At 38.9% G+C, this 27,811-nt stretch overlaps 1 protein-coding gene across 16 annotated transcripts in view; it reads right to left on the reverse strand.

Annotated features, from left to right (window-relative positions):
• The window catches only part of sgip1a (SH3GL interacting endocytic adaptor 1a), a 66,378-nt gene that overhangs the window by 23,435 nt on the left and 15,132 nt on the right, over positions 1-27,811 (reverse strand). For 7 of the 16 annotated variants that reach the window (XR_004657853.1, XM_034881097.1, XM_034881104.1 and 4 more), the window contains 7 exons: positions 7,291-7,354; positions 6,475-6,499; positions 5,738-5,758; positions 5,311-5,373; positions 4,804-4,867; positions 4,051-4,229; positions 1,793-1,801 (listed from right to left, as the gene is read on the reverse strand). Coding sequence is in view for 15 of the 16 variants with exons in the window: in XM_034881097.1 (XP_034736988.1) it covers positions 1,793-1,801; positions 4,051-4,229; positions 4,804-4,867; positions 5,311-5,373; positions 5,738-5,758; positions 6,475-6,499; positions 7,291-7,354 (425 nt within the window). In the remaining variant the exon portion in view is untranslated. The remainder of the gene's footprint in view (positions 1-1,792; positions 1,802-4,050; positions 4,230-4,803; positions 4,868-5,310; positions 5,374-5,737; positions 5,759-6,474; positions 6,500-7,290; positions 7,355-27,811) is intronic. The other 9 variants (XM_034881107.1, XM_034881112.1, XM_034881101.1 and 6 more) reach the window with 3 other exon arrangements.

Below are 27,811 nucleotides of genomic sequence, written 5' to 3' on the forward strand. Positions count from 1 at the left end.
CCAATCACTCAGGCCACGCCCACTTTCATAACAATTGAACCGTTATAGGTACAGTCTTGTGTGAGGTATCGATGAACTAGGCAGAGAGTTCCTTTTTCATTGGTGATGTTTGACCCGCCCCCCTATGGTGCGGCCACGCCCCCTTTTATAGATAATGACCTGTATGACGTATAGTCTTGTGTGAGGTGTCATTGAACTCAGCAGGGAGTTCACTTTTTTATTGGTGATGTTTGACCCGCCCCCTTATGATGCGGCCACGCCCCCTTTCACAGATAATGACCTGTATGACGCATGGGCTCGTGTGAGGTATCAATGAACTCAGCAGAGACTTCCTTTTTCATTGGTGATGTTTGACCCGCCCCCCTATGGTGCGGCCACGCCCCCTTTCCCAGATAATGACGTGTATGACGTATAGGCTTGTGTGAGGTATCAATGAACTCAGCAGAGACTTCCTTTTTCATTGGTGATGTTTGACCCGCCCCCCTATGATGCGGCCACGCCCCCTTTCACGGATAATGATGTATATGACGTATAGGCTTGTGTGAGGTATCAATGAACTCAGCAGGGAGTTCACTTTTCATTGGCGAAGATTTTCAGTGTATGAATGACGCGCAAATGCCTGGTCGCAAGGAGAGGCGTCCGCCAGTATCCCCGACTCGCGCATGTTAGCGAGGGCCCTCCATCGCTGCTTGCAGCTTTAATTACATTTATAATTAAACATTGTATTTTATAAACTACTTGTGTTTTGTCTGTAAAAATCTTAATTTTACTGATTCAAACTGATTTGTGTGTGTGTTTGTGCATATGCCTGAATCCCGTCTTCTGTTGATGGTGAGAAAAAACGTGTTGCAATTTAAGGCCTTCAGATAAAAAGGATATTTGCCAGAATTTTTAATGTCTGTGAACCTGCTGTGACTGGACATCCCAAAAAGCTTGTGGAGCTGCTTAAATCTCTTCCCTCACTCATTTTTTTGTATCTTTATTTAAAAAACAATGTAATTTTTGTTGTCTCATCCTTTTATGTATCCTTTCATTTTCTCTTCTAGCCTCCCATCTAATCCCCCCCGGTCTCTATCTGCTGAACTGTCTCCATCTGCCTGCGTCACCTCCGTCTCATCATCAGTTCTCTCTCCCCTCCATCCCTCCCTCACTTGGGAGCTCCTGCTTGTTCCAGTTGTGCAGTGGGCCATGAGTAATTAAAATGATGCAACAAGGAGGAGGGACATGCTGGTGGAAGGGATTCATTTCATTGGGTGAATTGGTGAAGGCCATAGCGCAATAGTGTGTGTGATAACCAATTATCTTCTCCCTGCGGTGTGTAAACAGGAAGAACAACAACAAGAAGCATTCAGTCACACATTGTGACCTTTAAGCCTTAAAATATTTGTATTTAACACACAAATGTTGATTTTTGGGCCACTCCAAAAACAATTCAATTTGAAAAAAAAAAAAAAAAATGGATTTGAAGAACAGTTTTTAATGGAAAAAATATTAAAAGACTGCGTTCTTAAGGCAAACAAATCAACATGTGCCAGAAAAAAGCTGAGCAATCACACACATGCAGATACAGTAATCGGCTATATAACACTACAATGAAACACACTCACACCAAAAGAGAAAGCACATAACATCGCTTTAAACATGCTGGGCCACTAATAAAGCCTATAGTTATTATTACGCACAGGCCATTTGTACTTAGCCTATTCTCAGCAACACCGAGGCAATTTCATGAGCAAACAGTAGAGAATTAAAAAAACATATATAAACAACAGTATGCAAAGTTAATGCTTACCGGACTCCTCTACAGAGATTTGCATCAATAAAGGCAGCAAAAGAATGAGAGATAAGTGAGAAATAAAAGGGTGGAATAGTAAGACTAGAGGGGAAAGTATAATAATGCTGGCAAAACAAAGCAATCATTGATAAAGCTGGCGTAGTACTATGGCTTCATCCCTTCACCTACACATTACCCACTGCTCCTACTAACATGATGTGAACACAAAATCCTGGCTAAGGCTTCATGTGAAATAAGCTGTTAACCAGCATCATTGTGTACCTCTCCATGCAGAATATGCCAAATGTTACCATACAATTTAAGCAGTCTGCTAAATACAACACTTATTATTGAGGTATGTATAATACCTGGTACTGTGTTTCAGGTTTTTAAAGCATTTTACAGTACAGGCAAAAATCCAACGTAGTCAGAATGAAGAGCCTTGGTTATTAGTCGAGGGGGTTGCCAAGGGTGAATCTTGTGGAAATCAGAGCCCAGTCAAAAGTTTATTATTCTGGGAATAAAGTTGGACTTTAAGAAACAAAGATTGAAATATAAACAAGTGGAAAGAATCACTGTTTGCTTTTGGAGACCTGTAAGTATTTGGCCCCCTGTTCCTCTCTTCATCAGACCATGTGTTGTCGGTCCATAGCCAGGGTTACCCAGAGTTGCCAGGGACTGGAAGTGACTGTGTGACTTATGTAATTTATGTGTGAGTTGCTTGGGCAAATGTGATGCCAATTTGGACCGGTTGAGGTGAAGGTGGAAGTTTTGTAGTCACATCTACAGGGCATTAATTAAAATGTTATGATTTTGGTTAAAAAGAAGGTGACTTGACTACAGTAGATGCATTTCAAGACGATGAGAGGGAAAATTATTTGACATAACTTTTTTTGGTTTAAGAAAAAAGCATCAACACATCCGGATTAACTAGAACACCACAGTGCATCCCTAAAACCAAAACTGTCATAGTACCAGTGCTGTAACTACCATTTGTTTTAATTATCAAATAGCCTACTGATTATTTTTCTGATTCATTGTTTACTCAATAAAATACCCAGTTATACTGAAAAATGCCAAGGGTGTCCAAATTGATTAAACTGCTTGTTTTATCAAACCAACAGTCTAAAAATATGTATTTAAAAATAAATATGTATCTAAAACATATAAAATTGACAGTGATACAAGCTGAAACCTGCAAATGTTCCATTGGTAGATTATTTTTTTCTTAACTAATCCACTCTCAAAATTCTTGTTGATTAATTTTCTGTTGATTGACCAATGACCTAAGCGTTGTATTTGTGAACAAAAAAATCTACTAACACATGTGCACAGCTATTATCAGCATGGAGAGACATTCACACCTGATCAGGTTAACAGAGTCGGTGGGTAAACACTCGGCGGCTGAATTAAATTATTAAGTCCAGAAGCTCAAATGACCACAAGCAATCTCACTGCACAGCAGTCCGTCGCACAGGTTCATTGTGCCCACTTTCCTACCTGAATTATTCAAGACAGCCAAGCTAACTGTCCTCACTGAAAAAGGAGGGAATTATGGGTAGGCCAAGGATAACCAATGCCGATTACAGGCTGTGTGAAGGAGTTGTGTGCTTGAATTGGACTCATCAAGTGAGCTGAATCACTTCCAAATGGAGCTTTACACCCTGCTGTTCGGTGGTTTCTGACATGGTAGGGGGACATTGGTCTTTTGTTGAATAAACCGGAGAACACTGTGGTCACTGGCAGCACTGACCAAGTATCACAGGCGTCACAAATTAACTGTAGAAATCAAACTACTATATCAAATCTGCTGAGCTCGCTCATCACTAAGACATGGATTGTGATTTCAGTCTAGGGTTTAAACAAGAGACATATGTGCTGTTGCGTTAAAACAAACTAGTTCTGTTGTCTTGTAGAGACCCAAGAAAACTGAAGCTGTGACCCATTTAGAGTTTTCGTCAATAGCTAAAACAAAACGGTGGAATAAAGTAAAATACATATTTTGGAGAAAGATGGTAGATCAAGAGCTACAGGCACACACATCATCATGCAGCACCTCAGTGGGAAAAACATGAACAACACACATACAAAAAAAGAATATCTCTACATGTTGAAACGGAGTTAAAGAGGATAAAGATAAGAAACAGGGATGTGTGAAGCATGTGATTCACACACAAACACACACTCATTATAACCCTCTCTACACTTAAAAACAGCCATCTGGTATAGAGAGCCTCAGCCAGCAGTGAGAAGGGAGTGATGTCAGAGCTACTCACCATGGGAGTCGGAGACAGTGCTATGTTGCCTATGGAGGCTTTGAGCTCGTCGACTGAGGGCACCGATGCTACACGATTGGCCGGCAGCGGCTTGATCTTGATTTTAAATTTTTTTCTGTGGTCCTCCTCTCCTTCTGACTCATCAGAGGAAAAGAAGTGGGGCTTTTTGATGGTAGGCGGTAGTTCAGCGTCAAGGAAAGCAAAGTTCCCTTCCTCAAATATTCCAGGATTTACTTGACATTTGACTTACAATCTACTATAAGGTGACTATGTGATTGTGAACCAAAATGAGGAACTAAATCCCTGGTGAAACTATCCTTATTTCCTCGGTGACTGCCTTAAAATCATATGGTTCTATATGTCCCTTACTTGTAATTCAAATTCAAGTTCTGTAATTTATTTCTGTCCCGTTCACATTGGTCCAAGACTCATTCTTCAGTAGTTGAGTTATGTATTGCACCTTTTTACCTTTAGTAATAGAATGTTTTACACTCTAAAAAGCATTTGGCACACTTTGTCATCACTGTCCATCAAGTTGCGTTTTGTGTTTAAAAGGGTTAGGGTCAGCAGAATTTTAGCGGGTATGAAGTACATCCAGTGTGCACCAATTTAACAAATCCTGTCCCAACAATAGAAACAATCCATTATGGTGATCTTAAACAACTTTCTTTAAACTGTGTGTTTAATGTGTTTACGGAGAAAATAAGACAAATTAATTCTGTCCAAAGCAAAATAAAGCAGTGCAGAGGATATCTCCCTCTTCTGACTCCTCCTCAGGTCTGATGCTGTAGCCCTCATCATCCACCTCAGGAGAGTTCTGAAAAACAAAGAGTGACTCAGTAAAAATCTCTTAGTTGTACGCTAATAAAATGCTGAAAGGTAAAAAAGCAGTTGGTTCAAGGTGTTGCATAAGTTAATTAAGCTACAGTTACATACAATTTATGATACATTTTACAGAGACATAAGGTCATAATAAATTTTAGGTTTCCTGATAAATAAAACATGACCAAATTCATGTTGACAAAGTTATAATCTGGAGCTAAAATGTAAGCAATATAATGTTGCAAATAATAAGCGATCAACCCATCAACTTTTACTATACTTTGTTCAGAAATTTGTTAATAACATTGATTTTACAATAGTATGGATTAATACTATAATGTCATTCAATGCGTATAAAAACAAAGCAGCAGTGAGTTGGTGCCGACCAAGCTGAAGAACAGTTTAAACGCAGTATAAAATAATAATGTTATAACTTACAAATCTGTCCCAGTCAATATCTCCATAGAAGCCATTAGGGGCCCCATTGGTCTTCTTCTGAGACTGGGAAGAGAGAGACATCAGAGAGTGAAGGTCCAGTATATTCTGCACTACTGTGCTGCGAGTGGATGTGTTTTTATGTTAGCTACTGTTTGGTGGAACTATACTATACTACTGAACCGTGATGCTGTGTACTCTGCAATTCATGCCATGTGACACTTTCCCACAGTTTTCTATTTTCCTCTTACAGGCTCAGATGTTTATCCTGTATGCCTTCTAATTTTTTTTTTCAAAGCCTCCTCAGATGGCCGGATAATGAAACAATAAGTGAAAAATCAGCACTAGCTGACCAGTCTAAGCTCTAAACTCTAGAATAACTATTCTAAAGTGAATCTACTCTAAAGGACTAGACACTAGAGTTCAGTACCGATTCAAACTCTTGGGGTCCCTGGCAAGTAAAAAGAACACAGAAAATAAATAATGAAATCACAATCACAAGGTGTGATTTCCTCCAGTGGAGAATAAATGGTCATTTATAACCATACGTTCACACCGCCACCGACTTGAGCGTCTAAAGATACTGGAAGTCATTCATTTTCAATGGAAGCCGGCTTCTCTCAGCTGCAAGGAGCGGCAAATCTGTCGGCGTCGCGTTTTGGGCGTTTTGAGCGCATTGAGCGTCAATCTGAAAGTTGAAATTGTTTAACTCTATGGTAATGAGCTATGACGTGGTTCAGCGGCAAGCAGCGGCTAACGCCAGCCGCCAATCAGAATATAGACGTCCTTCACGCTGACTGATTCCGGAGAAACATACGATGTAATCTTTCGTTCCTACCAAAACATTTGTTCCGAGGAAAATGGAGGAGAAACTCATCATCGCCGTTGCTGGGTTTCCCATCATTTATGATATGACGTTGTTTGCGTATAGGGACCAGTTAAAAAAAAACGAAATATTCACAAAAGCGGGAATGCAATTTAGTTGCTCACAACACAGACTTGACCAATTGCGCTGTACAAACGCCGCAACGTCAGAGCGGCTAAAGCGTCACAAAGCTTCCCCGTACTTTTTGGCAAGCGTCCTTGGCGGGGCGGCCTGAGCTTTTTTGCAGCTCAAGTTGGTGGCGGTGTGAACGTACACAGTTAAGCATATTTTCTGTTACTTACACCGCTTTCTCTGTCTGGGGACCCCCTGTGAGAATTTAAAGAAGCAGAGAGAAGAAAAGAGAGCATGTAAGCCGCTCAACATGTGAGCTCTTCATTTAGAAATCAAGTGCTTTGCTATTAGTTGACCCAAAGTTTTTAAAAAGGGTAACTTAGGAAAACCTTTTCATGCCATCATACCCACACACTGATTCACTCATCGACATCACAGCACACACACCATTTACATCACGTGTCTCCCGACAGTTACAAATTGATTAAAACAACCCCAGAATACTATTATGCTAAAAGAGATTCTGCAAATTCCTGATCCTGCTTTTTTAATTTCAGTACATTTCTTCCATCATATGACATATATAACATTAGCAGTATGCAAACAAGCAATGTCACAAGTACTGGCTATCATAAGAATGCTCATTATTCTGTAGATTGATAATAACATGTCACTCATACTTAGAGTTTAACAGATCCATTAATACAATATATACTATTCCACTGTTGCTCATAATTGACAGGTAGGCTCTTAAATAGTGCATGCATGGTCAATAGAAGCAGCTGTCTAACATTTATTTGACAAGACCTGCACTTAATACTATGTAATACATGTAATTGTTCTTACTTATTCTAATCCTTTCATTCTGCTTTAATATACATGCAAGGCCTGCTGTCATATATTATTATTCCAAAAATAACTCCAATTCAGAGGTTTCAGCCATCTCTCTGCTCTACTGCACAGTATTATTGTAAACACTTTCAGATGTGGAACAATTAAGTGCATTATGTTCATACAGAGCACCGGGAAAGAGTATCAGGACTTACGTGGAGTCATTGTCCTTCTCTTTCTTCCGTATCCCAAAGGCCTTCCTGGTACGTTTTTTCAATCCTGAGGAGAAAAAAAGAAAAAGGGCAAATTATTGCTTGAAAAGACAACAAAGGCATGACTAACAGGTAGTGTCTGTGTAGGGGGTTTAGCTGTGCTTCATCTATCATCCAGGACATTAAAGACAGCGTTTTTATGTATTATTGAGTGACTGGCTGCATCGCTGTGAAGGCAAACACTGTCTTTTTTTTAGAACTAAAAATGTGTTCATGGTCATCACAGATGGACAGGCAGCCTTGCAATCCTCAAGGCATCATTTTGCAACGGAAAAATCTTTAGTACTGTAAAAATTAATGTGCCAACAATTTACAAAGAAAGCTTAGAGCTGTGGAGCAGAGAGGAAGCTGTTTTAGGTCACACAGCAGATAATATACTAAAACCTCAATCCATAATGATGTTGCTAGGGCATTAGATCGACAGCTGGTCTACTGGAGCTGCTCAGTGACCAATAATACAAATGAGTGTGAGTTTTGGCCTTAAGAAAAGTTATGGTAGCTTTTGAAAAAAAGAAGAAAAAAAAAGAGTCCTAAATGCAATGTCTGGACCTTGAAACCAACACCACATTTGATCCTGTAAGGCAAGTGGATAGTATGCACAACATCCAACCCCAGTTACATGCGGGAGAAAAAAATTAGAAATAAAAGGAGAAGTAGTCTGTTTCTACATGGAATTCTGCAACCCCCCATTTCAGCTTTGCTTGCAAAAAAACCTGAAAATGTAGTTTTCACTACAGATTAGCAGATATGGCTTGTGTGTTCTTGCCTTCCAACTTAAGCTCAGGTTTTGCTGCACTATTTTTGAGTTGAAGTAACAACTCAAATTTACAGCAAAATCAACTCAAATACCATTGTATTGAACTAGAGGATTACACTATAGTTCTGTTTTATATTACATTTCTCTTAAAGACCTCCATGTTTGAATATCCAATTCTAACATTTGCTCCCTCTGTGGAGGAAGGAGCAAATGAAGGAGTCACAATTCAACAAAACAATCCCCAAAAATTATCCAACAAAACAAAAATTTAAAGTTTATTGCATCTCCAATGCAGATTAAGTATTATTCATTTGATCAAATTTTAGAGTACCATTATGTCAAACAACAATGTCTCAAATGGCCCCTGGCTTATTCTTACCCAAGATGAAAGCCCAGTTGTCCCCCTCCATTTCTTTTCTGATAATGCCTTGACTCTCATTCTTCCTCGTCTGGTCCTGAACACATCACATCATCTCATGACCAACCTATCTCTTCCTCATACCACATGCAGGTACATACTGAGCCACAGAGCAGGAACCTGATGCTAACACACACACACACAGACGCACGGTAACATTATCCTGTTCTTGATCTGTGTCTGGTACACAAATTCAACTCCAGTGACTTCACTCATGAAATAAAGACAATTGTCCTTATTTCTTGTGGCCTTGACTCGTTTGAAAGCCATGATGTCTCTCTGATCCTCTGGGCGGGCAAAGCAGAGAAAGGGGAGGTAACCATGCCTCTTATGACCTCATAAGGGGCAGGAGTCAAGATTGGCACATCTAAGCTTTCATTTTGTCAAAAGGCAGACCAGGATACCCAGGGATCGGTTTATACCTATCGTCATTTCTAGCCACTGGGGGACCATAGGCAGGCTGGGGCAACTCATATCAATTTTTAAAAACCTCATAAAGTAAAATCGTCATGCCATTAGACCTTTAAATGAAAGAAAAGAGCTCACATACATACACAAGATAAAGACACTTTCACAAATATAAAGGTTTGGCCCATGAAAGGTAGCAACACATGTCCCAGCAGACATTTTAAGAACATATGCAGAGACATGCACAAACCTCAAGAAACAGAGCTTGATGATACACTTTACTGTAGGTGATCAGCCATAAGGGAAAGTCAGCGGAAAATGGGAGAAAACTATTTTTAAATATGTGTCCTCAACAGTCAAATATTCTGCGGTTTATTTTCAGATTTCACATTTATTCATGATCAGAAACAAACATTTCAGGTTGCAAATTGCCCAAGGACATTGGTTGACACAGTTCTTATAGTGATGTGCCAGTGCAACATGTCCCACAAGTTGGACACTTTGAAACTTCAATAATACAAGGAAAAATCAACAGCTGTGGCTTTGCGCAAGTTAATACATAACCAAGATTAATACTTTTTGAGTATATTTTAAGAAAAATTCGTAATCACACTGTTTGTGAAGGTGGTTGTGAGGATGTTTGCGTTGTTTGGTCATTCTGTTGTATTTTACACATACAAAGAAAATGTGCACAGATACAGACACCTACTTCTCATAACTGAGATCAAAGCTTTCCTTCTGTGGCTCAACAGGTTCCCTAAACTGATGTTGGTATGGCATCTGTTGGAGATCTCAGTATGAGGATGTTGGTTATAATATCTGTTGAATGCCTTACCAACATCCTCATACTGCTGAGGTCTCTCTGCCTGTAGCTTAAGAGGAAGGAAGCTTTACATTTCCCTTCAACGGCTGTTCAGCAATGCCAATAAAGGTACAAAACTTAGGTTTAAGCTTTCTTTTCCCTATCAACAGCTGTAATATCATTCAGAAACACACTCTTTTCCTTGTTGTGGCCCAGTTTAGTGGTACCTGTTGATTGATACACTTGCAAAATCAGGTTGTGTTTAATTATCTGCCATGGTACTGCCAGCTGGGGAGGCCTGCTTTTCTTTCTTCTCTTTCTCCCTTTTAAAGCAACTTGCACCATGCTGGCATGTTCTTGCATAAAAATGTAAAGACATTTTAAGATTCTGAGTCTTTAAACTACACTTTTGCTTTCAGCAGACTGTATTTACTCTAATTTCTCAGCAGTACATTTATTTATGCTGCCAACTTGTCTCAGGCTTAAGTTGATGCATTCAATAAATAGATTCTCCGCCCCTCTATAAGCCTCTCTTGTTCTTAGGTCTGTTTCCCTTTCCTGTAAATCCAGCATTGTCCACAAGCAAGAGCTGACAGGTTTACAGCTGTGCTAATGAAAGAGTATTTTGTTCGGACGTGACAGAGTGCACATGGCAGCTGTACCCTGGCTACTGAAAGTCTGTATGCTACAAAATTAAAATCTGCAATATTATTTCACTTTATTTTAATGTCTTTTATCTCGTCTTTCTTTATTAAGCGTTTTAATTTTACTGGACTGTTAAGTATCATTTTTAGAAAACTAAAAAACAACAACAAAAAAACACTGGCGTATTAAAAAATTAAGAATGGACCGATTATGGGCCCATTTTTTGGAAGTTTGCAGATTATCTGTATCAGCGTTTTTATTTGCCTGACAACCGATTAAGTTCATTAATTAAAAAGTGCGCTACATCTCTGTGTCTGTCCCTCTCCTTCGATTTCACTCACCACTGAGTCTGACTTAATGTCCCATAACACTATCTGTTACTGTGTATTATGTTGAAAGTTTCTAATTTATTTAATAATTACTTTAAGCACCTAAACAAAGTTTTGTGTTGGATTTTGTAACATTCCAGAATCTTAATTTTTACTTTTAGAATTTTGACAGGTTTGAACAGGGCCACTTGTAAACATGTTTTTAGCCTCTTAATATGTTCAAAATATCATTAAAAGTACCTAGCCATGTCAAGTGAAAACTAAGGGAATCTGACTGCAGTAGATGTTAAAGAAATGCATGAAAGTTGTGCTAATTCAGCTTTGTTTAGTTAGTAAGTAGAGTGTTTAGGGAGTAGTGCAAATAAAAAAGAAATTGGAGGCTATCAATTTAATGAATAAATTACGTAGTGTCTCCAAACTTGCCTAAATTATAACTTGTCTCCTGCTACTACAGCACTTACTTAAAAAAAAAAAAAAAAGCATGTGCTTTTTTTTGAAAATATGTTTGTATATCTTTTCGGTGTTGTAGTTTGTAGATGGTCCCGAAGCACTCCTTGCAGTATCAACACAGAAACTAAACACAGCTGAATTAGCAGAACTTTCATGCATTTCTTTCACATCTACAGCAGTCAGATTCACTGTGTTCACTTGGAAGGAATCACTTCACATGGGTAGGGATGTTTAATGACATTTTGAACAATAACACCTTTAAAACTTGCCCTGTTTAAGCCTGTTGGGTGCCAATGCTAGCAGGAGAATAACACGGTGTAGGCAGCACCGATTGTTTTAATTTTTGTCTTTGTCACTGCCCAATGTGAGGTGAGGGCAGATTTGATTCGCGCATGCTCAGATGTAAGCGGTTTACAGCATAATGTGTCATACTGAAATTTGTGAAATACATGATATAATAAACTTTTGTCATTACAAACAATAACAGAAGACGGGAATCATTTAAAAAATGTTTTCGCTATCTATGATTGTTTGATTGCTAACGTTAGCTCAAAACGCCATTCCTGTGACAGCTTTTATTGTGTTTGATTGCTAGCTTGTAGCTAAGCTAGCTAGAAGTAATTTCAAAAACATTTTAGCATTTACTTTTTAATTGCTAAGGTTAGCTCAAAACACCATTCAAGTGACAGCCTTTGTTGTGTTGGATTGCTAGCTTGTAGCCAGCAATTATTTCAAAATGTTTTAACTATCTATGATTATTTGATTGCTGACATTAGCTCAAAATGCCATTCAAGTGACAGCCTTTGTTGGGTTTGATTGCTAGCTTGTAGCAAAGCTAGCAGTCTTTTCAAAAATATGTTAGCCATCTTTGATTGACTGATTGCTAACGTTCGCTCAAAACGCCATTCAACTGACAACGTTTGTTGTGTTTGATGCTAACTTGTAGCCAGCAGTAAACGAACGTGGTTAAGTAGGTCCATTTTTACTGTATTGACATTACAGAAGTCTCTCGTTAGCGTCTTATATGATACTGTTATATGATACTTGTTGCAAATTGACACATGCGCGACTCAATCTGCACGCTCCTCACATTGGGCAGTGACAGTAACTTCTGACAGCACTCAGTACAACAACAGAGCTACATGTTGGAATCGACCGGAATTCTCCTTTCAGCTTTACACTCATAAAAGGTTATTGGGGCTATAAAGGCAGGTATAACTAACACTTATGAAACAATTTATAAATACCCCAAATAATGTAAACTAATCCTTCAGATCATTCCAAGGCAGATACTTTGTATTTACACATGAGATTCAACTGATCAGTGTAATTAAAAAAAAAAAAAGAATCCTATAAGTTACAGCAGTAGCTAAATCTCACTGGATGACATTGATATGAAAGAATACATGTATGTGTATGGCAGGGGTTAATTAGCTAGAAGTAAATAACCGAGCGTGCAGTGCCCACTGTGAAATGACTTAATGGCTTCCGTTCTGAGGGATGCTAGCACAAGTGCTAACGTAATTAGTGGTCTCTTCTCAAGACAGTAATGTAATTCTAGGAAAAGCCAAAGGACATGAAGCCAAACAGGATAGGACACTGCCAATGCCAAACCTTAAAAATAAACCTATATGATAACTGAAGAGCAACAGTACGCTGACAATAAACATTCAATCATTTTGCTCTACAGAAAAAAAGTTTTTCTTTTGCAAGTTTAGGACTTAATTTCCTTGGAATTATTTCCAAAATAATGTTTATTTGGTCTCTGAAAAGAGTTTAGAATATAGGGCTCAGGATAATCTTGGATGGATGGGAAGCTAACTTTAGAAAGGGTCCAAAGAAGTGAAAACAAACTCACAACAGGAGGAACACAACCCAGAGCAACGCAGTGTTATTATAACTGTGAGGTCCATCCTTCAACCGACAGGATGAGGTTGGCACTAACACTAGCCTTTAATAGAAATGACCACCTTGACACACAGCAATTATACCTTTTCTCCCATTATTAAACTGAGCGTCTGGGCAGAAAAGCTCCTTCCAATCCTGAAATCTACTTAGACAGCACCCCTCTATTTCAAAAGCTAGCTGGAAAAAAATCTACATCTCTAATCTCTACAAATCTAATCAAATCTAGGATATGTTGGGCTTTTTGGCCAAATAAGTCCTTTAGTGCTCCTCTTTGTCTGTCTGTGTTTGGTGGTTAATTCTGTTCTTAGAGATACACTGATGAATAAAGCAGCTGGTTATTTTAGTGAGATCTCTGAAAAACCAGAAAACTAAATTAAACACTGCAATCACATGTAGAGATTTGATTTTGGAGGTAAACTGTTCTCAGACCTCAGCTCTCATCAAGTTAAACTTCCTGCAGTATCTTTCCAATTAATCAACTGTTTGCTGTTTTCCTTTTGGTGGAATAAGAATTGCTTTAAAATCAGTCTATTCCTAATTGTCTCCGTGCCCTATACCTATGTGATTGGGGGGTCCTTGTGGGCTTGCATATGTCTGCTTCTGCCAGGGGTGTCCGTTGCTTTAGCCTATAAGCTACATTAGCCACAAAGTCAGAGAGCTAAATTTGACACATATGCACAAAATGTATATAAAAAATACTATTTAGTAGAGCATTAAATTGAATTCTTAAACTTTCATTTGCTGCTTTTTTACAAGCTGACCACATTTCTAAATCTAATTCAGTCCATGTAGAATTTATATTTATCCCTAAAAGTGGATGAAAAAATATGTTAGCGTTTATAATACCGTGTAGTACGCATGTCAGAGCATGCTCAGGTGAGAGAACGGCAAGAGAGAACTAAAGTGTGAAGACGTGGGTTTGTTTTTCGTACTGAGTCAAGCTGTTGACTAAGCACGAGGCAAAGCATGTGGATCCACTAACAGGCAGGCAGACACGTTAGCAGACAAGGAGACAAGTAATTAGTAGAACAGGACGACGGCTGGCTGGGACATAAACAAGCAGACGGAAAAAAAACATACAGACAAGCTGTAGGAAACAGTAAGTAGACAAGGAGACAGTATGAACCGCGACAGGCAGAATGACATACACTAGACAAACGGAGAGTTAGACAGGCATATTGAAAACAGGAGGTTTTAAAAGTCCTTTTTGTTGGCGTGACTCATTCATCCTCCTGGCCATGAGTGGCAAAAAGAAGGAAACAGGTGAGGAGAGAAAAGCTGCTTGAGACTGGCAGATTCAGTAATAACGACCTTGCGTTGCTGCAATGATGCAGAGGCAGATTAATGCTCTAATATCACAAGGAGACATGTGTTGTGCAGATATGTGATTGCAGCTTCCATCTTATTCCATGCACTGTTTTTGCAAACCTGCATGTAGCTGAACATTAGCCAAACATTTTAAAGTCTCAACTAGGGCTGCACGATAATGGCCAAAATGACAATCATGATTAGTTTGATCAACATTTTGATCACGATTATTCTCATGATTATTTGTTGATTTTAACCAAAACAATTTTTATCGTCACATAGGCTATTTATAACTGCAAGAGGGAGTGTGATGGATGCTACTCACAGAGAGACGGCTAACTCATTATGAACGGGTCCAGCACGGGTCAAACGGCGGATACACACGTTGTGTGTATGAAATGTCTGTATCGTCACTGCGCTGCATTTTTATGAACTATGATATTCTGGCCATGTGTCCCATCTCTGGCCCAAGTCCAGCAGCTTTGTCTCACACGCTATTCCTCTACCAACTAAAGTTAGTTGCATTCAATAACTTCTTCTGTGTTCTTCACCGTGGGCACTGCAATCGCAGAGTTACCCGCGGAAACACTGGTGCAAATACAGGTTTGCTTAACAATATACAGCTGTGTAAAAAAAATTAAAACCGTAGACAAATGTCAGAAGTGTGGACCGGCGGCCGCTGTGTGGCGGGGCTGCGCGGAGAGTAAGACGAGAGAGAGTAGAGGAGAGATCCAACACAGGCACGGCTTTACAGACAAAACGGGTCTTGTGACTCCAAATTAAACATATCCATATAAACAGCATTGCAGCGGATGCGAGGACATTAGCACCTGTGCGTCCTAGGAGCTAACAGACGTTACTACCACCGACTAGCACTGGTCATCGCTGTTGTCTAAAAAAACAACAGACGGGACAAAATGTTGCATTTACCTTGAGACCGACGTATAACCGACTGCTATCTGTTGATTTTTCCTCCCGTTACTCTGTTCTCTGTGACTGTATACATCTTGAAACAAAGATGTACAGGGTGCAGGGGACTACTTTGACTGGCTCATGAGCAGCCAGTGGTTTACGGAGTGGTAGAATTGCTTTGCAAAAAAACTCAGCGTTCTATGAAATGACGCTTTAAAAAAAGAAACGCAAATTTGATCGTGGAAGTCAAAATCGTAATTCTGATTAAAATTCGATTAATTGTGCAGCCCTAGTCTCAAAACTAAAGTGTGTTAAAAGAGGCAGAGCAGAGAAGACTGGAGATAGATGTAATCATGTGCTCAGGATGTGCTGACTAAAACCATATGCTTCTTTTGGCAGCTACAATGCAGCACGAGGTTTATTGTGAGTGTAAAGCATGTATGAAGATTTCATTTGTATAGAGATGTCAACTTAAATTAATAGACATAAACACAAATGGTGCAAAATGAGCATCATGTACTAGCCAAATGCTGGTAAAATATGCAAACGGATTGTCGATTTGCTACACTCACCAGCCAAAGAAACAATAGTAATCTATCAAGTGGCTGGTAAAATTTGAACATCACTAACCATTTGGCTGGTGGATGAAAAAGTTCAGTTTAAACCCCGCAAACACTGTTTCCTACAATGTTACACAAACAAGGCAGTGCACATACTGTAGTCTCCCACAGTTGGTCACAACATATTTCTACTGGCACAGGAAGGAAGAAAGCCATTTATTCAATCTCCCCCCACCTACCTTTCCCTGCCAGGCTCAGGATTTAAGTCACTATTTCTCTAAACTTCCTGCCTCTAACCTAAGGATGGAGGAAGACTGACAGGCCAAGAGGCAGGGGTTAGGGGCATTAGGGCATCAAGATAACTTTTTACTTTTATTTTTGGGAGCTTGTAAATATGTTTTGTGCTACATGGGAGTCTCATTGTTGGTCTAAATTAAATGCAGAGTTTTTTTTTTTTGTCATCGACAGCCATTACCTTCAAGCCTCCCTGTGTGTGTCAGTGCGGCAGAAGAAAGACAAAAGGTAGCGTGTCAGATTGCGTTTGTGCCTGTGGATGCTAAACTTAGGCCCTGACTGTACGGTCCAGGTGGCTGTACTGTGAGCTATCAAGTGTAACATTTGCAGTAACAACGTACCCCACGCCTACACAAGCACACACACATTAGTAACTGAATGGTACGTGTCCGTTTTGTTGCACAGATGCACCCTTTGGAAAAATAAATAAAAGAAAGCAAAGAAGAGATGTATCATCGAGTGACGTCACCCACTAAAGGAAAGTGGGTCAGGGCCAGAAACCATATAGCAGCATGCCGGCAGTGCAGAGATGGACAAAAGATGTTTGAGAATGCCGAGAGGGTGGTGATGCACCCATGTGTGCACTTGCTCTATTTTCATTCTATACTGTCCCTAAAATCTAATTCATTCATGTTTATTTTGTTATTCATTTGATTAATTGATTAATTGATTAATTATCTAGTTTATAAAATGAAAATAGTAAAAGCGGCTAACACATTTTCCTAGTGCTTTTTTGGCACGACTAAGGTCTTTTTTCTCTACAAAAATGCACAAAAAATACACTAACTCCCAACTTCCTTAATGTAAATATTTGCTGGTATACTAAGTTTATACAACAGTAAACGGAATAATTTGGGTATTTTGCCCAGTTTGTTCGAAAATAACCGCATCTGAATGTGTCAACTCCGGCGATTAAACAATTAATCCTGAAAATAATTGGCGGATTGATCCTGTGAATTTTGATTGATAAAAAACTAACTATTGATTGAATACCGTAATTGCCACTCATCACCAAATCCTCTATAAAACACTATAAAGACTAATGCCACATTATATAGCATTCAGTGTAAGATTATTGGCAGTACTTGTCTGACATCTCTTCTTCCAACACATCATTGTTCTTCAGCTCTTCCCTCACCCTCCTTCACTCCTCTATAAACAGCCAGCACTCATGGTTCTCAGCCCCAGGCTCCAAATAGCATCCACCAAGGACTGTGTAGCAAATGACCTGCTGCCAAGCCAACAAAGTAGCTTTTAACATGGATTTCTGGCACAACGACACAGGGAGAATATGTATTTTCCACCAGTCTGTCCATTTATTGACATAAGACTTTCATAGATCAGAGAGGCAGATATGGGAACAAAGTGACTTTCCCACCTCCAGCTGGTGCTCCAAACGCTCCTGCTCATGTCACCATCTGATACTTCTGTGATTTCCTAAACTTGCTTGTCATATACAGACAACAAAATGAATGATTATTTCTTACTAGATAATGTGATTAATAATGAAGCCATGTTTTCAATGTGTTAAGATACATGCTGTGAAAAGTTTAGGCATTACTCTAAAATCATTAGCAAGTCACAAATGAGATTTTAAGATCTTGAAAACCTCTTTTTAAAACACTCAGTTTATTGTTTTTCCATCTATAGTGCTGTGTGTTCTACATCTAGACACTGGAAGTACTGCGAACCTTCTAAACTTTACACAAGCAGAGAAACAACTCGAGGGTGGCCTATTATAGTTGACAGGCAAAAAAACTTTTTTATACAAGTTCCTTCAAATGTCTCCAGAAAAAAACAACTATGTATGGGGGTTGTCAAAACCCCTGCTACGTGTCCCAATCTCTGCTGGAGATGAGTCCCCAGCTATTTCAGTCATGTCCTCCTATCAAAACTGATCCCCACAGCCTCCGCCACTAAGGGAGAAAAAAACAAAAGTAGAAATCCTTCCTTCTTTCATCTACATTAATCTGACAGTACCCAGAATGTCATCTGTAGCCACCCAGCCAAAGCCCATTACCATAGGAAGATGAAATAGCAAGGAGAGAAAAATAACCTTTTCTCTTTTTTATGCATGCTCCATTTCATAGCCAAAGTTAACTGGCACGTTGGCTACCTGGCACATTGGCTCTGCTCGAGTGGCATTCAACAGGTTCAGCTAGAGCAAAAGTCTTTTCAGAGGGGGGAGGTAAAGCCATCAATCTCATTTGGGTGTATTTTCTCAGAATGTACGCTCTCGGTGCACATTGGCCTCTATCGCAAAAATGCTGCAGCTCGCTAAATAAGCCTGCTGTCCCTCACTCCTCATGATAACGGCGCTCATACATACTCATACAAGTTTTCATTAGAACATTACCCCGCATAAAACTGTGAAATGGCAAAACAATGTTACAGATATCATTTTGTGTAGTTAGATATACATTTACAAGCCCCTTTTCTGCACAAGCTACTATACTGAAATAAGTAGAAAAACACTTTGATGGTTGCTAGTAAGGTATAAGAATGAAGTGATACAGTAGTTTGCTGCACGACAACATACTGAAGATCAGCATCCAAAAGGTAATGAGACAAAAGTTTTTTTTCCTCATTTCAGGCCTCTTTGGGTCAGTGTGATGTCAGCTAGTGTGATATTGGCTGGATTGTTAGGCCGTTTAGGCAAGTGTTTTAGTTGTTGTCTAGACAACAAATAACTAATGTAAGACATCCCCGGTGGATTCCTTAGCCAACAGGTATCATAACAAGTTCACCTTCTCCTTATTCCGTTGTCACATTTCTGTCACTGCTGTATAATCATCATTGTAGATACAACATAATAATAATAATAATAATAATAGTAATAATAATAATAATAATAATAATAATAATACACACAAGTTCATGTGATATGACCAAATCAAATCCTGGGTTGGAAATTCAAAGACATTTTGTCTTGTGATGTAAGATATCTACAAATATATTACACAAGGTAGTGTACAAGTACTTCATTGGGCTTCCAAATTGAATTTATTTCAGGCCACTGCAGCCTTGTCTTTCTGAAATGACTGAAAGCACAAATACCACAGAAAAAATGACTAAAACCTTCTTGTGTTTGCTGTAAAATGTAATTTCCTAGGGACAGAACGTCTAACAGGCAGAGAAATTATGTTGTATTCATCAACATAAAAGAAAAATAATGCTGGCACAATTTATTCAGTAAAGAAGGTGGACTGCATTTCTAACTGCACTTAAAAAAGGTAGGTCCCTGCTTGTCTTTTGGCTCAGGACTGAAACAGCAAGGGCCTATTCATCGCTCCTCTCATTTATGCAAAGCTCAAGTTGGACACGGTGGTGAGTTCTCAGTGCTCGAGTCTGGTGCAGGTACTATCACATATTGATCAGGAGTCTCCTGGATGTAGTTTTTCTAAAGGTGAAGTGCATCATATAATCACACCTCAATGGACTAGACAGCTGCCTACAGTAAAGTACAGTATAAGAGAGCACACTGTTGCAAAATGCTGCAATTACAGACCAGCTCAGACTGCAGAGCGCTAAAAGGAAACGGATCAAAAATCTAAGAAATGAATGTACAGTATTTTAAATAAGAAATGTGCAAAATATTTAAAAAATATATTCTAGACACAAGTGCAACATGAAAAGAGGAAAAAGGTAAAAAGAAAAGACAAACTTTTTGTAAAAATCTCTGATGATCTACTAATGAAAAAAAATAAAGTAGCCTGCTCACTGATCAACATGATCCCCTGTGTTTTTCTATTGACATGTGATCTGTGTTTGCTGACAAGTGATCAATGTTTCGATCCCATAAGCGTGTTTGGCAGGATTTGTTTGTCACAGTGCTGCAGCACAGCAGAACTGGCATAATAACAGTGGAAATGAGATGCTAATCATTTCAAGCCACATCAACATATTTTGTAGTTTTATGGTCAGATCATGTTTTCACCCTGTGTGTTTAGGTCTCTGTTTTAGCTACAGAGTGAGATATCTCATACTTCTTTACTATCTTTGTTGGGAGTTGGACATGTGCAGGTCGGTACAAGGCAGGATTAGCTGAGACTTCTTCTAGACGAGGGTACACGTGTGGAAATCCTGCAGAACAGGGACATGTAAGTAGTGCTTTTGGAGATTATGGGCAACTAGTGTGTGTTGTAACAGCTAGCATGTGCAATGGTTAGTCACCTCGTCTTGGCTAGGTACGTAATAAGCCTTGTGGATTTTGAACGGCTCACCCGGAGACTGAAGGCAGAGGACATTCAGAAATTGTATCTCACTTAAAACAGCATGGATGTTTTTTCCCCCCAAGTGTGTATGCGTGTAAGCACCAGAGACACAAAATAACACCACAAATCCCAGAAAAAAGTGATTATTTTCATAATATGGGCACTTTAACACAACTTTTAAATTTTCTGTATTACCAACCCTAAAACATACCACCAAAATAATTGTTATACATAAAATGGTTTACATCTACCCAGGGGTTCACATAAGCCAGATGTAAACTTCTAACTTATTATATCAAACAAAACAACAAACAAACAACATTTTCAATTTTCAAAAAAATCTGTAAGGGAGGGACAGTTTCTTTTAATTGACAGACAAAGCCAAGCTAAATAATTAGATTAACAATTAAATTCCACTTGGATGTCCATATGCTCCGTTTCCAATAGATGTATAAGTAGGTAACAATTTGCTAGCATCTTATCCATAAGACTTTAATAAGGTAATACCAAAATGAAAGTCCCATTGCTCTCAGGCTCATACTGCTTATAGGGCTGGGCGATACGGAGAAAATCAAATATCACAATAGTTTTTACCAAATACCTCAATATCAATATTGCAACAATATTGTAGTGTTGACTATTGGTGCTTTCACAAAATATGTACACAATGGGATTTCTGATAAATATACATCAATAATGTGGATACAATGACTAGGCGGGTAAAGGCAAATAATAGAACAATTACAGTTAACAGTCTGGTAAGCTCAGAAAAATGTCATCACTTTACTGGAATGCAGCCTTTAACCCTTATTTTGTCCTTCAGTCCAATTGACCCGTTTTCAGTTATTTATTTTTGTAAAAAAAAAATGGGTAGTCGAAATAAGCGTTGAAATGTCAACATTAAAAATATCAAAAAAAACTTTTAAAAAAAGCACCCACAACATTGCGATAATGTTTTTTTGTGGGGTTGACGGGAAGACAACCCAAGGGTTAAAACCAGGAAAAGAAAACACGCCATGTTATGATATCCAAAATCTAAGACGATATCCACTCTCATATCACAATATCAATATATTGCCCAGCTATAATATTTTGCCAAATGATTTGGATATTATGAAGATACTTATGCAAATATTAAACACTTAGAATGAATTATAATATTGTGGAAAAGTAAATATGCTACATAACATGACTCAACTGTCCAGAGACTTTCCTCCATTTCAAAATCAAATGCAATGATTTAAAGTAAATGAGCCTAAAGGCAAAAGACAGTGTGGGTGTGCAATGAAGTGTGATTCACAGATGAGAGGATGGATCTTTTTTTTTTCTTCAAAACCAGGAAATCTCTGTTTGCACTGATTATGAACTTGTACTGAAGGGATAGAGGAGGATGAGAAGGAGAAAAGATGGATGGTCTATGGTTTAAAAACATTTGACACATACACACGCTCACACACACGCTCATGCTCTCACACACACACGCAACACTGACATACAAAGCAAACACAAGACCAGCCCACATTTTATATGTGTCACCAATGAATCAATTTTACAGAGCACAATGGCAAATAACATGACATGAAGAGAGCCCCTAGTGGCTGTTCACAAACTTTCACAATATAGATTGTTTCTTACATCTTACAGGAAGAAGGTGTTAGACAGAATTGGAAGTTTGTCCTGAGGGTAAGGAAAAGAGGATTTGACATTATGAAGATAAAATAAAATACTGTATCTACAAGAGAGTACCATTCTCCTCTGAAAATGATCATCTGGCAAATATTTTGTGCATGTTGTCATGATGAAGACGACCACTAGTGAACATGAATGTGCAATGTGTGTGTCTTTTGTTAATGTGGCCACAGAGACACATCACAGGCACTGAATGGGGAGCGCAAGGAACCTAATCGGCATTAAATATCTATACTATAATCTTAATTCAGTAAGCAACATCAAGTATGTTGACTGTAGAGCAAAGCTGTGACTTTAAAACAGTTGCATCAATTCTGTCACTTTTGTGTTAAAAAATATTTATGTTTTACTCAAATTACAAAAAGAGGAAGATGATCTGGATCAACCAGTCTCCTCCATGTCCTGTGTGAATGTATCAACCTGATTAAATCCTCTTCACACACACATAAGCCTTGTTACTCTGTTCAGAATTGTTTTTTGATGATGATTTTAGGCAGTTTGATATATAACTAATAATAGATCCAATGCTCTATACCAAAACTGAAAATGAGAGAGCCAAGACTTGAAACTGCCAAATTATACTACTAAGACATGTTCTCTATATTGCTAATACAACTTGGAGAATTAGTCTGTCTTAGTCCCTTTCTGATGCTTATAAATGTTAAATCCTTGCTTTACAAATATACTGTTGCAGGGCAGGAAGTGTTCATGATATATATTTTCAAAACATCAAGAAGCTACAAGCAACCGTATGGATGGACAGAAGTAAAGCAGTTTTAGGGGCAGTTTGGTGTAAATTAATCAGGTAGAAAGAAGCCAAAAGTAACTGCCCAAGCCAAAATTAAGATCTTGGAACAGCAGTTTCAATGTTATTTTCCCACCTTGATTGCTTGATAGTAAAACTGGAGACTTAATGGGGAGACTTGTCATAATAAAATCAAGCCCATATTTGACAAGAGAATATGGAAAACGGTACAGAAACTCTGCTTCCACTCTCAATTACACCCACTGAATATCTCTTTATGATCCCCAGCACAGCTTTATATTAAGGTTTCATATATTAGGTGTGTGTCTAAGAGTGTAAGTGTGTTGGTTGATAGATCCTGGGAATTTGTCTTTTCTGTTGGCCAATGCATCAAGTAACCAATCAGGTAAATGGCTTTGAATCTATCAGATAAACTCTTGTAAAAACTAAGGCTGGGCATTGCCGATGACAGAGAGATTAACTGATTATTAATGAATACAATATATTCCATAAATAATGCTATTAAATTATGCAACAACCATTTCTCTAATTAGATCTATTTTACTCTCCCTAGCATGTCCTTTTAGGTTCCTCCTTTCTCTGTTTCCTTTTTTCTTCTACTCCATGCTTTTGCCTGCCTTCATGTGCGCACATGAAAGGGATGGTAGCACAGAATGTAATTCATAAACTGCCTCTCCTCCCACAAGTGCTGTTAGTAAAATAAGCCTATTCATCAGAGTGACAGGTCCTCATTGGTCGGCATTGCTTCAATACGCAAAACAAAGAGCAGATAGACTGAGCACTTCAGAGTCCCGAGAGACACAGTCCCTTAAGGACCCACTTAAGGGACGAGTATACAAATTGAACCTCGCGTAAAATTATCAACAAAATTATCACGGTATTTTGGTGGGTTTTCAATATGTCCAGAATAGGCCTACACAAGCGGAAATGGTTTCAAAAACGTGTAACAGTGTTTATTATATTACATAAATATAGGCATAAGGCTTAAAAACTGGCTACTGAAACACTGGCCCGCTGTGGGGTGGCCGGTAAGAACTTGAACCAAAAGGTGTCTGACTTTGAGATCCAGGAAGATTCATTTACAACTTGAAAACAAGTTAACTATGAAGTTGTTTTTTGACGTTTCATGTGAAGTTGGATGTGGTTCTGATATATGCAAATACTAATGCACATTACTAAACATCTTACTTACTTTGTCATTATTTACCAAAAACTAAATGCTATAGCCACCAGGAGAACAGATGGATTAAAACAAAACTAGGTGAATAAGGTTATAATAGAGCGAGTCATTAAAGAGGGATGTGGTCAGGCTCAAGCATTACTTATCTAGGCACTGCATTCCCAGCAGCCAATCAGATGTCTTCCAGTTACCATGCCAATTATATGATTTGGCTACAAATATGGTGTGTTTGCCTGTGAGGAAGACATGTGAGCATGTGTATGTGATGTGTGAAAGAGAGGGAACAAGACACAGACAGAGAGGCGTACAGTAGATTGCAAGTCAGATTACGAGGCTGCTCAGAATGAAAAGTTTCCACATGAGCAGCAAGCACTCTTGCACCAGGCTGTGTGCATGCATGCGTGTGTGCGTGAATGTGTGCGTACATGTGTACGTGTGTGTGGTCTTGTCCAGATGAGGCTTTACAGAAAGTTGTATCAGTAGCTCGGATGCAGCCTGGTCTTGTCCTCCTTCCATGTGCCCCAAGGGAGCACAGGACATTACGTTGTTTGTAGAAAAAAAATATATATATATATATGAAAATGGGGACAGAAAAAAGAGGGTATGAGAGAAGGAATAATACAACAGGGTGTCAACTTTGCACACGCTTGAAGAGACACAGAGGTGAAGAGCTTTATGTTAAAATTGATGACATAAGGAACAGATGTTTTGTCTTCTCCCCCATCTCTTCTTCTTTCCATTGAAAAATGATCCTAAAAAGCTGGCCCAAATTCCTGTGGATTACATCTGCTTTATTCCCTCCCAAAAATCTAATCTCAGTTCCTTCTGGATAAGGCGGACCGCTGACTCCACCCCTCCCCCGTTCACACCCAGATTATAGGTTTGGCCAGCTTTTGGTTGCCAAAGGAATGTCCTGACTGTCCATGGTTCATTAAGACAAGGGCTTATTAAAAACCTCTGAATGCATCTTCTCATAGTCACAGCCTTTAAATAAAGAACCACTGACATCATAAAAAATGGGAGTGAAAGTGATGGTGAGGGTGACAGGCAGAAAGAGAGAGGGGATGTGGAGAAACCACAATGAACCACAAGATCTGGAACCACTTTTAGGGAACAGACCATCAATTTCGGTGTCACTCTAATGGCCAGCAATCTGGTGCTATGTAAAATCATAAAATAACCTACAGGTTGACTTAGACTTTTAACTGGATCTACCTACCCTCATGTTGTTGGTAGATGCTGTAGGTATGGTATACGGTCAGCTTCTGAAGATTTAATTTGAACATGCCCCCAGCTAAGAACATTGGTAATACTGCTGTTTGTCTGTTTGCGCACACTCGCGCAGGCACACTCACTACACAAACTGACTAATGTAGGGCTGCAACTAACAATATTTTCATCGTCAATCTGTCAATTTTCTTTGTTAGTTGTTTAGTCTATAGAATGTCAGAAAATTCTGAAAAATGTCAATCAGTGTTTCTCAAAGTCCAAGCTGACATCCTCAAATGTCTTGAGAAAATATTCACATTTAAGAAGCTGGAATCAGGGAGTTTTGACAGTTTTTTCTTAAAAGATAACTCAAACTGATTAATTGATTATCAAAATAGTTGACGCTTCATCTAATAGTTGACAACTAAATGATTGATCTTTGCCGCTCTAGACTCATGAACTGTTTTATTGTTATGATCTTTGGACAGTTTTGACAGTAGGAACATAAAATATGTTCAATGTTTAAAAAATTTAATTCTTTCACTTTAGTAACAACTGTTTATGAAGGACATAACCTAACTTTGTCATTCACGGTAAATGAAAGGGCCCCAGCATGGGTGGAGAAAAGTTTGTCAAACACAACTTTAAACAAGCCTCAAAGATGACATGAGAAATAAGACAGGAAGGAATTCTTATTTCTGCATCACCCCCGCAAGCTATTGATAGTATTCTAACATCGTGGTAAAGTGAGGGGAGTGACTTCCTTTTCCTTCAATCTCCATTTTTAATTTGGACAAATTGCACTCTAGTCACAGGGGTCTGCCTAGCTCATTGGTTTTGGAAATTATACTAAATGACCAGATATGAATCTCACTCAGTCCCTGAACAATAAGGTCAGTGAGGTAATGAATCTGAAAGAATGTTGTACAGTTGGCAAGAGTGATGAGCCTGTGGTGTAATGAGAATCACTGAAAATCTTCAACACAGTTCACATCTTTCTTCTGCACTGTTTGGAAAAGCACAAAAGTGTCAAATAATTTTGGTTTATAGGATGGGCTCCATGGTGGCTCCAGATTATTTTGGCAATTCTTCAACCGGAGTAAACAGTGCTGTGTAAACAGATGTATTTGGAAACACTTTTATATCCATCTGTCTTTTCTTGTTTTATAGTCTATCGCTGTTTCTGTCCTTTCCAGCTGTTTTCAGTTTGTCACTTCTCCAATGTCGACTTTAAAACAATGCATAATGAAGTGAGCAGTCTGACAAAAAAAATAAAGCCTGCACTCTCAGATGCAAAAATATGAGAAGGCATAACTTAACTCCTGTGTCGTGATGCATGTCTATGAGGTGGTTTACCCTCAACTGGAGTCATACTGAAACGCACTGACATTAGGGTGGTTGATTGCACCTCACGATGGAGAGCCACCATCGTGACGCCATCCCCCCACCCAGTCAGACATATGCTAATCTTGGTGGACGGGCAATTGACAACTGCGTTGGTCTTAATCTGGCAAAGACACTTGCGTCAGGCTTTGCAATGTGCTGCCCCTTAAATTGAAGCTACTTCCCCCCATTACGTGCAACCTATTGTGTAGTGACACAGTCCCTCTCTCTCCCTGTCAGTATAGTAGCTCGCTCTACCTGGACTAGTAATGTATCGGCATGCGGTAAGGTCATGCTCTGCGCCTTGGCTTGGACACAGCAGTCTCCAGCGGGAAAGAAAAGGCATTTTATCCAAAAAAATTCAAAAGAAAGAAGAAAATTCAAAGTTTTATAATTGCTTGGTTCACATGGCCTGGTTGTACTTAATGCTAGACAATTCACTTCATGCAGTTGTAACACAGACTAGCTACAGATAGAACAGATGAGCTAATTTCAGTTTCATTGACATTGTTTATATTGCTCAATCAATCAATCAAAATTTATTTATATAGCACTTTACAACAACCAGCAGGTATCCAAAGTGCTTAACAAAATGAGTAAAAACATACAACAGAAAGAGTAAACATAGAAAACAGTAAAATCAGAAAAGGTTACAAAGAAACAAGAGAATAAAAATTGTCACTCCACTGCTACGTATAAAAAGCCAGACTGAACAGATATGTTTTAAGTTTGGACCTAAAAAGAGTGACATCTAAAACAGTACGGATATCAGGGGGTAACTTGTTCCAGAGTCTCGGGGCTGCAACTGCAAAAGCCTGATCACCCCACCGTTTATACCTGGACCTTGGGACTTCTAAAACCAACTGATTTGAAGACCGCAATGACCGGTTGTGCTCCCGCACAGTTAAAATTTCAGACAAGTACTCTGGGGCAAGACCATTTAAAGCTTTAAAAACAAAACAATAAAATCTTAAAATCTATTCTAAAACGCACCGGGAGCCAAAGCAGGGTGTAGAGAACGGGAGTGATGTGTGCACGTCTAGGTGTATTTGTTAAAAAGCGAGCAGCAGCATTTTGAACAAGTTGAAGACGTGAGATGGAGGTCTGATTCAGACCAACATAGAGGGCATTGCAGTAGTCCAACCTTAAACTGATAAAAGCATGAATAGCCTTTTCTAGGTCGTGCCTGCTCAGAAAGGGCTTAACTTTAACCAGCAGGCGAAGCTGGAAAA

The sequence above is a fragment of the Etheostoma cragini genome, chromosome 9 (genome assembly GCF_013103735.1).
Source record: "Etheostoma cragini isolate CJK2018 chromosome 9, CSU_Ecrag_1.0, whole genome shotgun sequence".
NCBI lineage: Eukaryota > Metazoa > Chordata > Actinopteri > Perciformes > Percidae > Etheostoma > Etheostoma cragini.